This window comes from Papaver somniferum, chromosome 8 (assembly GCF_003573695.1).
Source record: "Papaver somniferum cultivar HN1 chromosome 8, ASM357369v1, whole genome shotgun sequence".
In the NCBI taxonomy this organism is placed as follows: Eukaryota; Viridiplantae; Streptophyta; class Magnoliopsida; order Ranunculales; family Papaveraceae; genus Papaver; species Papaver somniferum.
In genome coordinates, this window is record NC_039365.1 from 93,650,306 (window position 1) to 93,661,204 (window position 10,899).

The 10,899-nt window shown below is 37.8% G+C and overlaps 2 protein-coding genes across 2 annotated transcripts; one reads left to right on the plus strand and one right to left on the minus strand.

The window, feature by feature from the left end:
* Positions 1 to 1,675: 1,675 nt before the first annotated feature.
* On the plus strand, positions 1,676 to 4,392 carry LOC113302099 (nuclear intron maturase 2, mitochondrial-like). Its single transcript, XM_026550945.1, has 2 exons — positions 1,676 to 1,935; positions 2,040 to 4,392. Exon 2 carries the CDS (start codon positions 2,057 to 2,059, stop codon positions 4,220 to 4,222), a length of 2,166 nt encoding a protein of 721 aa, XP_026406730.1. The 5' UTR covers positions 1,676 to 1,935; positions 2,040 to 2,056; the 3' UTR covers positions 4,223 to 4,392.
* Positions 4,393 to 5,039: 647 nt separating this feature from the next.
* LOC113302100 (SH2 domain-containing protein B-like) lies at positions 5,040 to 10,194 on the minus strand. Its single transcript, XM_026550946.1, has 12 exons — positions 9,865 to 10,194; positions 9,288 to 9,479; positions 8,804 to 9,016; positions 8,609 to 8,698; positions 8,333 to 8,410; positions 8,072 to 8,236; positions 7,612 to 7,956; positions 6,930 to 7,210; positions 6,527 to 6,689; positions 5,920 to 6,263; positions 5,475 to 5,540; positions 5,040 to 5,348 (listed from the first exon to the last, which is right to left on the minus strand). Exons 1-12 carry the CDS (start codon positions 10,033 to 10,035, stop codon positions 5,318 to 5,320), a joined length of 2,139 nt encoding a protein of 712 aa, XP_026406731.1. The 5' UTR covers positions 10,036 to 10,194; the 3' UTR covers positions 5,040 to 5,317.
* Between the last annotated feature and the right edge of the window lie 705 nt (positions 10,195 to 10,899).

The following is a 10,899-nucleotide window of genomic DNA, read 5'->3' on the forward strand; positions in this document are numbered from 1 at the left end:
TTGAGATTTTTTCCATTGATTTAACGAATGATAAAATTTGAGTTTTTTGGTCTGATGTTGTTAATTGATTTGACACAATCAACAAATATTGTAATGTTCTTCATGCTAATCGTTTATTGAATTTCGGGGATTCCGTTTCGGATTTAATTAATAAAACTATTTAATTTCGATATGAATTAGTATATGTATTTAGTTTATTAGGATTTTTGGATTCAATTTAGAGAATTAGAAGATGAACTGGTCATGGTTTAACTAGGTAGTAACTGAGTCTCTTAGTACGATTTTGACTAGGTCGAGCCAGATCATAAGAGGGGTTTACATGTCATTCCTTAACTAGGATAACTGCCCTATACAATTAACTACAATCACCAGGATGGAAAATGTCATACTCGGCCATTTTATATAGGGACTCGAAAGAAAAGGGGTTAGTTTTTTAATTGTAACTCAAGTAGTTAATTACTCTATTAAAAGCTATAAATGAATAATCTCACTTAACTAATGAATTTTAATGGCTACAAAAATATTAATTCATAAAGTCTCGAACGTACAGTGCTATTAGATTCATTATTCGGATAATTAAAATTTCTCTCGAATCTCCTAAAATATTTGCGCTTATTCTGACCGATTAGGTTATCTAACTGCCTTTTAGCAACTTCTAATTCCCTGAAAAGATCTAGGTGATCGCTATTACCTATTCATTAATTTCCTAGCCGGCTTAGCTGACTTAGTTCAGAAAGAAATGGCTTTAAATCGAACTCGGTATTGGTTGTACAAAAGAATCCATGAAATTATCAGGTCTCGAGAACCATCAAGTGATATGATGGTTCTTATGGTCCCTCCTTCCTTAGAGGAGGTAGGGGTTCAAACCCTGGACTTTGTAATTGTAAATAGTATTTAGAGGCCACTAACTGACCGCCGTATCAACCCATAAAGAAAAATAAAAATTCGCACACACACATTAAATAATAAATGGAAAAAATACGTACAAATCTCAGAAAATAATAAAGCTGAAAACATCGAAATGCCAGCTGATTTTCGTTGATTTTCCTTACATCATCATGAAATGTAATGTCGAGTTTCTGGAGTAGATCCAAGAGAAAAACACTACCGCCTAGGAATAAAGGTTCCATTGATACGTATTATAGTAGTTTTCACTTTTCACTTTTTACAACATAACTTTACCATCCACAACCCCTTAGGGCAATTCTTATGGCAATGAACAATTTTTTTTTTTTGTTGAGCCACGTGGATGAACAAACTGTGATTTCCACTATGGAAAACTAGAACAAAATGAACAGATTTGGTTTTTCAGGGTCCCACTCATATTTCTTTTTAATATAAAATGTTTTGTAGGATAAAGATAAAATATAAAATAATATATTTCGTGAGATAAAATAGGATAAAGTGAGATAAAAAAGGATAAAGAGAATAAAAAAGTAGTAAAGTAATTGTTGGGAATCTGAAATTGTACTGGGCGAAGGAGGAATACACGCCAGCGTTTTTTCTTCCAACGCCCGCGATTTTCCTTCCAACTCCCGGTCTTCCCACAAGCGCGCTACATGTTTTATCTCACTCAACAAACCAACAAATTTGTTGGCTTGTACATCCATTTTTCAAGTTTGTTGAGTTCATAATGGGAGCAAAATAAACAAACTTCAAATTTGTTGAGTCCATAGGAACTGCTCTCATCGGCCTTATCTAAGGCTCTCCTGGTAATACGGATTTAAAACGGGTTTTATTGACGCCCACAAGCCGTATTGCTAGTATTGGGGTTTAAGGAGAGGGAGAGAGTGGGGAACCGAAAACCCTACAACAGAGTATTATAGTGAGAAAACAGTCAGGTTTTGGGTATTGATTATTTAAGCTGGGTTGATATGGATTCACACTTGGTATCAGTTCAGTGGCATTGCTGGATGTAATTCAGGGGTTGAAACTGTAAGAACTCTAATCTCGTTTGTTACTTCATCAAAATAAAATGATTTTTACTATTTTAGGGTATTCATTTAGATTTTTGATAAAAATGCCATGATTATTTGTAGAAGACCTCATTCACTCGATGCAGAAACATCTTGTTGTCTTCGGTAGCAGAATTTATTTCAGTTCAACCAAAATTACTAAACCAATCTTGCCAAAACTTCTAAATTTAGGAGACCCTGTACAGAATGGCGGTAGTTGTATTAGATTTCTCTCCACTATGTCGATGCAGAGACGGCTACCTGACCTGGATGACCCGTCCACCTTAATGAAGGAAGACGGCGTTGCTGTCTGTTCAACCATGTGGATTGAGAATTTTAGAGAACCTGATAGAACTGTAACCAGTGTTCAAGAGTATTTAAGGCGATTTGAATTGTGGGTTTTAGCTTATCAGAAAGTATGTGCTGATGAAATGGGTACTTTTATGCCTAGAAGTGCGATTCAGAAATCAGCTTATGATGACTTATTAGCACTCAGGAATGCTGTTTTAGATTCCAGGTTTAAATGGGGTGCTCGGTTAGATTTTTTTATTCGGTCTCCAAAGGATAAAACTGATCTGGGATCACTTTCTAAGAGGAAAATTAAAGCTATATTGACTACTACACAGCCGGCTGCGTTCCAAGATCGAATTGTTCAGGAAGTTCTTTACATGATTCTGGAACCTATTTATGAAGCCCGTTTCTCACAGAAGTCATATGCATTTAGGCCTGGGAGGACTCCTCACACTGTTTTGAGGGTTATTAGGAGGAATTTTGCAGGTTATTTGTGGTATATAAAAGGAGATTTGAGCACTATTTTAGATGGGATGAAGGCAAGTATGGTGATTGATGCTTTATTGAGAGATGTTAGAGATAAGAAAGTGATTGATTTGATAAAGGCCGCTCTTGTGACACCGGTGATCACTAGTCGTGTTGATGCAGGGGAGAAAAAGAAAATGAAGAGGAAGAATCAAAAGAAGAAAGAACTAGCAGATGACGAACCAAAGCCCGACCCTTATTGGTTGCAAACATTCTTCCGGTTTGCTCCTGAGGAAGCTGAGAAGCTTCCCTCTTGGGGACATTGCGGAATTCTTAGTCCCCTTTTAGCCAACATTTTTTTTGATGAATTGGACCACTGGATGGAGGGTAAACTCAAAGACTTTTATCGTCCCGTAACAAGTAAAGCTATATGGAACTCTCCAGAGGGAGGAGAAGAACAGGGGAATACTTCGTGGCCGGAATTTGTCCTAACAAATGGAAAAGATAAGACTAGAAAGATGGATTACGTTCGTTATGGGGGCCATATTCTGATCGGGGTTCGAGGACCTAGAGCAGATGCAGCAACACTGAGGAAACAGTTAATTGAGTTCTGTGATCAGAAGTATCTCTTAAAGCTTGACCATGAAAGCTTACCTATTGAACACATAACAAAAGGTATCATGTTTCTTGATCATGTTTTGTCCCGACGAGTTGTGTACCCGACTCTTCGGGTTACGGCAGCTGGTGGAAAGATCATCAGTGAGAAAGGTGTGGGTACTCTCCTATCAGTTACTGCCAGTATGAAGCAATGCATGAAGACGTTCAGGAAGTTGGACTTTCTTAAGGGAGATCGAGACCCTGACCCGCAGCCTTGTTTCAGGATGTTTCATGCTACTCAAGCACACACAAATGCACAGATGAACAAGTTCTTATCCACAATGGTGGAGTGGTATAGATATGCAGACAACCGTAAGAAGATTGTGAATTTCTGTTCTTATATTATTAGGGGTTCATTGGCGAAGCTCTATGCTGCAAAATATAAGCTCCGTTCCCGAGCAAAGGTTTACAAGATTGCGTCGAGAACTCTTAGTCGTCCACTGAAAGAGAAAAAGGGAGTGTCTCCTGAATATCACAATCTGCTAAGAATGGGCCTTGTAGATTCCGTTGATGGGCTTCAGTATACTCGTATGTCTCTTGTACCTGACACTGATCACAAACCTTTCCCACGTGGTTGGAGGCCGGATCATGAAAAGGTTTTAATGGAATATATTAGGCTCGAGGATCCTAAGACTCTGGAGGAGCAAAGGAACTGCCTGAAAGAACATGGCCTTATTTCCCCACAAGATCAAATCTCAATGCTTGTTTGGAATCTTAAACGAAATGCTATATCGGTGGATCAGCTTCCTTTGGATGCAAAAGAACTGGCATTAAGTTTGGTCGAAGAGGATTCGGATAGCAAGAACAGTAATGGGAAAAACAATGAAGAGGGATATGTAGCTGCCCAACTGTAAAAGCATTTAGGGTGCAAACCAGGAGGACTTTGTTAAGGTGACCACTGATGAAGAAAGATAAATTTTACATCTTGTGCTTGAAGATCAATTATTGTAGTTTAAGAAAGATAAGGTTTACTTCTTGTGCTTGAAGATCAATTATTGTAGTTTTCCTATACTGATTACTGTAAGACGAGTCATATATCACTTCTACAAAAAATCTACCAGTACATACCCTCCTGGGATCTGCCTCGATGAACGATAACATGTGTTATTGAAAGGTATGTTTATCTACACTGACATCACATTGAATTCGTCAGATCTATTACCATCGTTACTCCAAGTCAGGAGTGCTCTACTTCTCGTCTTGAAGGAAAAAAAATGTACGTAATTAGATATATTTATACCGGCTCTTTTGTTATTTTGCAGAATTACTAACGCACCAAGGAGAGAGCATGGCTTCTGAAGCAAACACTAGGGCCAGTGACCTTGGTTTATGGGGTGTGTACGATTGGCATATCATCAGTCTGAAAACAATCATTTATATGGAGTTGTTCATAAAAGTTTATTTGTTCAATATAATTGGTGTAAGTAACTGAAAGTGTGAATGAACAATTCAGGCAAGCAGGTGACTTCAAATTAAAATTTGAGGAGTGAGTCCATTTTTGTGCACACCCCTCTTAAAGAAAAAAGAGCCAAGTGCCGTTAAAAGAAAAAAGTGGGAGCTTTTCATCCTTGCGGGTTTCCCTACATGAAAATCCTAAGATTATTTTGATGAGGCTGGTCAGGTACTGTCGATTGTCAGTCAGAGACACGATTGAGGAAGTACCACAAGTGATTAGACAACAACTCATCTCAGACTGTAAACATTTCAATATGGCTAGATTTTTCATTTTTTTATGTACACAGGAGCATAGTTTGTGATTCCTCTCAGAATTCAGTGCCATTTTTTCGCGTACTACTCTACTCTTAGAACTCACTGATACAAACACCGCAATTAATAATATACAAACACAGGTCACAGAAAGAAGGAAAAATGAGGCGAACAACCAGCAGAAAAATCACAGGAATTAATCATCTTAGTTGTCCAGCAATGAGGAATTTCTAGCCATCTTCTCAAGCAAACATAGTGATATCTCTTGCCACCCTGCATTTTAATAGGACCAAGGTTAGGAAACAAGCCGGGCCAAAATTGTGTAATTGACGTTCACGGGCTTAAATGCAATTTTCCAAGTTTTGCAGTTTAGATTTCAGAAAAACAATGGTGTATTACCTTCCCAATGATGTAAGCTGGGGTTCTGCCAATAACAGAACTTGTAGTGGTTTCTGATCTAATTCCCTGTTTACAGCAAGTGAGAAAGTATTGGTTAGCATGTTTAACTATAATGTTAACCACATAACATATGCTAAGATAAGAAAGAAAAAAATACTTGCTAATGAAATCTTTTGCCTTGCTGTAAACCTAATTCATGATGCTCATAAATGCCACCGCTTGAACCCTGATTTTTTAACTGCTAGAATGACACTTCAATAACTAGAGGTCGAGGACTTTATTTAGAATGTGCAAATAGTATATACTTTGGTTCCTATGACCTTACACACATAGAAGGATTCTAATCTCCTTTCAGCTTTCACACTTACACCTATTTGTAGTGATTACTTGCAATAATGCAACAAAGAAAAAGAAAAAAGATGAGCAAACGATTTGAAAGACATACCTATTTTCAAGAGCAAGTAATCTATGGTGGAGAGCGTAATCAGCACCAACATAAGTAACAATTAAACTACCAGCATCAGGGTGAGGCCAGCTTCTTGAAGTAGGAAATCTCAGAATAAATGTGCCAGGTTCTTGGCATCCCCTAGGACCTCTCAGTGAAGCCTCTGCTTCTTCCTTTGTGATCAATCCTTCTATCCATTTCGGCGAGATACACACCCATGTTGCATTTATCCAATCTCTCGATAAAGTAAAAGCCACAGGATATAACCAATGCCACATCTTGTCAAAGTTTTCTTGAGTCATATTGTCTCCGCATCCAGCAATTCTTCTTAGAAGCTCAAGGTCCTAAATGAACAGAGAAAAGGTAACTAAAAGAAGTTCTGGGCAAAAATTCTAAGAAAGTCCATTCTGATTCTGCTGAGTTACACCATAAACATAGATAAAGTAATAAGAATTGTTCATGTTAGTTTTTCTACTTGTTACACGCTAAAATCACTAAATATTTCAGTTTGAACATGGTTTTGAAGACTAAAAGACAGATCCCTACTCAGAGATTTTAGTGTTAATAAATAGGGAAGAGATGCAACTATGAGTGATTGGTGAATAACCTGTGCTGTCAAAGACCTAGTAGTGCCACGAGAGATCTTCATGAATTTCTGTTCAATCTCAAAGATTGCCTCTTTCCACAGGACTTGACGGCTGCCCTTCGAAATCGAGAACCAGGTGTCATTTCCTTCCTGCACCAATGCCTTCGCAATTGATATTGGGTACCTGTCAGCCGAAATGCAAGCATGCAAATGTTTAATATTATGACAAGATGATGGTGAAACCAGTAGACATGATATACAGGAATATGTACTTGACATCTACTTCATGGTTTCAATTAAGATTCTCATAGAACTTGATTGATCCACCAGCTATGCCTCACTTTGTTTTAGATGGCTGGTATTTGGAAATAACAACTGATAAGGAAAAGGAAGGATAAAATAGATAAAAGCTTATAGAAATTACCGGTGGTGGGAACACCCAGTGTAAATAGTAATCTGTTGAGCGAAGTTCATAATTTCTTGATTAGTAGCAGAGGATACAATTTCCTTCAGCAGTAGTAAGCGGTCATTAATTCCTCCAAGGCAGTATTTAAAAATGGTAAAATCTGAGATTGTATTATAACTACTTGTCAACACGGAATTCAGTTTTCTTGCTTGCACACTTTCAGTGTCAGACAAAGTGTTATCACTTTCGTCGAGATTTTCAGATTTCCCCTCTTCAGTTGCCTCAAAAGCATTGTCACCCTGCATTTTTGGTGAACCATTAAGTTTATTAGAATGTGAGTGCACTTCTCACCACCCCAGTTAAGATGTGGGTTCAGAAAACCCCGCTGGCTACTATATTACTGTTCGGTACTTAACCAATCAGTTCCCGAACCCTCACCATCACATCGGCATATCTTCTTGACACCCATGCCACATAGGTCAAAAAAATTCGAACTCTAAAAAGATGTATCAAGTTTTTTAGTGGCACCTTTTGGTTCTTTAGATACCAAGCTAGAAAATATTAGTGGTGGGAACAATAAAGACAGAAGTGTATATGATACACTACAGATTAGTTTGCATATCGTTGGGACAGTGGTACATACTTCAGCCGTTCTTATTTCTTAACAAGAAAAAACGGAGGAGAAAAGGCAGTGGTTTACCTGCTTATTGCTTTGAGAATGGTCTGCATTAGGGCCAGCCTGGTTCCTGACAGATTGCATTTCACCTCCAACTTTGACACGCTTCGGATTTGGACCGACTATCAAACCTAGGGTACTTGGATGACTATCTCCATTATTGTGTTGAGTTTCTGGGGATTCATCATCTAATACCATCGGTTGAGGTCCAGCGGTTGCCTTTGCCGATGCTACAGAGGTCATACGGTTATTACGGCTTCTTGAGATACATCGAACTGGATGAGAAAATGCCTCGAGGAAAGGATATTTCCCAGATCTTGCCGAGCCAAAATGAAGACGGAACAGCCTATTGTCACATTTTGATGATAGCTATAAGAAAAGGGGAAAAGTGATCATTAGCTTATCAAAAAGCGCCCAGAAAGAAGAAGAATGAAACTTATTTATAATTTGCCATAAAAATTTGCAAGATTTTCTATAATAGTACCTGAGATATTTTGAGCTTAAAGGTGGCCCGGCCATGTATTAGTTTGCTTGGTCTTGCAGAAGAAGCAAATTCAATTCCGTCATAGCTTGTCAAAAGGGGAGCCTCTGCATCATTTGGTTTCTCAACAGGCAATCCATTGTCAGCGTATTGAAGAGAAGCCACAACCTGAAAAACAAAAAGAAAAGTCCGTGGTTCACTTTAAGATAATCTGGAATTATTAGAAATAGTATTAATGATTTGCAAAACAATCCAGAGTTTCACCTCCATTTCCTTGTTCACGGGATGACTGAAGGCATCTAACAGAACGACGTCCAAGGAAAAATTTCTGCGACAGGAGGCCTGCATTTAACTGAATGATTATTAAAAGATAAGAAAGTAATTTTTCTTTTTACTATGTCCTGTGTTACATCCAGGATTGAGGAATATATTTTGTCCAAGTCCAAATACGAAATATTCGATAAAGTTTCAGAAGTAAAAGGAATAGCGATGGAAGCCTAACAAATGGATTTATCTATATAAAAATGGATCTCCCCGAACCTTGCCACCAATAATGCTCCAAACACCATCTTCCCCTTCTTCAATCTCATATGTGCTTGAATAATCGATAGATAATACTACTGGAGGATTCTGCCAGCAAACAGAAATTTTGTTGGTTAGTCTACCAATCAATCAGAAAATTTTTTTTGCATAAAATGGAAACTGTATGATAAATTGAGCAATATTCTAACACACCTCAACAAAGTGACCATTAATAGAGGATGTTGGAGGCAATATCTGAGGATAATGAACATAACCCTGCACTTTCTGATTATCTCCATTAGAACCAGCCAAAGTTAGTCTCTTCAACTTATCCACTCCAGAATCATCATCCTTAGAGAAGGAAGTCGATGAGTTTTCTCCAACCCATGCTCCATCAACATGAAGACGCGCCGCATTAGTTGATACCTGATGGAAGAAATTGATGAAAAGCTTTTAAGAAAGTAATATGGTAAAGAAGGACAGTATATTCTCCAAAAAGAATTGCCCACAGCTCTTCTACCTGAGAAAAGACACCACGAGACCAAAGTCTGCCAAACCTAAACTTATCGTATGTAATGATGTATAGTATGAGACAATAAGTTACACAAGGGATTCCGCATTCCAGTAAGTGTTGGCGCAATTTTCTTCAATCATTTCTCATTTACCCATGGAAATTACAGTGTGATAGGAAACAAACCTCACATCCAACGTGGACCCATTTTTCCAATGGAAACTCAAACTCGGTCGAGACGGATGGAACTTCAGACCACAGAAAGGACTCTCCTGATTGGGTAGCCTCTTTGTGTAGGAACAACAATGGCAACAGTGCTAATTTCTTATCCTTGTTCAACACAAGGAAAGGAGCATCGCCCTCAACACCAGAATGAATCTAATACCCAGAAGAAAAAACAAAGGGCGATGTAAACATATATCTTCTTCAAATTTGATTACATAAAAGTTCAAGCAGAATTAATTCCACACATACATGACATGTGATAGAGACCTTAAGCATCAAATTTACCCAAATTGATCAGTCAACTACACAAACTGACGATTAACTACTATGTAATTTCCTTAAGAATAAATTAGAGGGTAACAAATAAAGTATATGAACTTCACATTTCCACAATCTTCCAACAGAAAAATCCCCTTCGAAAAACAAAGACTAAGATATCCAAAATCAAGCCAGCATTTGGGAATTTGTCACTACAAAATGAGATCACATTAACAAAAATAGGGTACATACAGAGAGAGCGAGAGAGAGAGACATATACCTGGCGAATAATTACAGCAGAAGAAGAAGTAGATTTTAGGAGATAAATCCAAATGCAAAGAGAAAATGTATCCTTTTCTTTATCTATTTCTATTTTAAGATCATTAAGTGAAGTATAATCTTCTTCTGGAGAAGCTTCAACAACAGTTGCAGTAGTAGTAGCAGCAGCCATGGATTCTAACTCTCTATGGTCAGTTTTTTGTCAACTGCTGTTGTTTGAAAGAGGTTTCGTTTAGTGATAAACAAGAAATGAATGAGCAGCAAAACTGAAAGTAGGTTTATTTTAGTGTCCGATGATGGACGAGTGTTTCTCTCTCTAGTTTGGTGTTTTTTGTTTTTGACGGGAGAGAAAAGGGCGTTAATTAACTGTCGGTGTTTCAAGTTTGTTTGTTTAGGTGATTGCGTGGTATTTTTTCCCCTTGTTTATTGCACGAGATATAGGCCATTACATCTCACTTGGGTTAACAACTTAACATGTGGGAATGCTGGATATCATGTTCGTAGTTAGGCCCATTTGTCCGTTTGGCATGGGCGTAACAGAGGGAGGTAGTGTGGTCAACGATGTGGTCAAGGGCTGCATTCAGTGTTTTGGTGTTTGGCATGGTTCAACTGCACGGAATAGCAACTACGCGGTAGTTCCTATAACCTCCATTAGGCGACTTTGAATTTCACCTCTCAACCTCTGCATTGAATGTCGCCCTCTATTGCACACATAAACTACTCCCTTTGACCAAATCTGACTCCAAAGATTTTGGTGATAAGTATTAATTTTCGTTTGATTTCATCTTTCTCAACTGATCTTTGTGGCTTTCATAAACCCTTTTTTTCATCTCTCAAATTCTAGTTACCTACATCACAACCAAAACTAATCAAAAAAATATTTACCGGTAGAATTGGTATCTTGGTCTTCTTCTCTCTTTGTAGATCTAGATTTACTTTTAGAGATGAAAATCATCATTGAACAAAATCTTTGATTTCTCTAATTTTTTAAAATGTATCCTTTATTTATGATTATGTGAAAATTGATTGGAATAAA

Bases quoted from the DNA above. Each gene is read 5' to 3' on its own strand.
- LOC113302100 (XM_026550946.1), bottom strand. From the start codon at position 10,035: ATGGCTGCTGCTACTACTACTGCAACTGTTGTTGAAGCTTCTCCAGAA. The intron at 6,690-6,929 runs GTAATTTCTATA...TTCGGCTGACAG, and splicing joins ACTGGGTGTTCCCACCACCG to GTACCCAATATCAATTGCGA. The intron at 5,541-5,919 runs GTATGTCTTTCA...TGCTGTAAACAG, and splicing joins TTACTTGCTCTTGAAAATAG to GGAATTAGATCAGAAACCAC.
- LOC113302099 (XM_026550945.1), top strand. From the start codon at position 2,057: ATGCAGAAACATCTTGTTGTCTTCGGTAGCAGAATTTATTTCAGTTCA.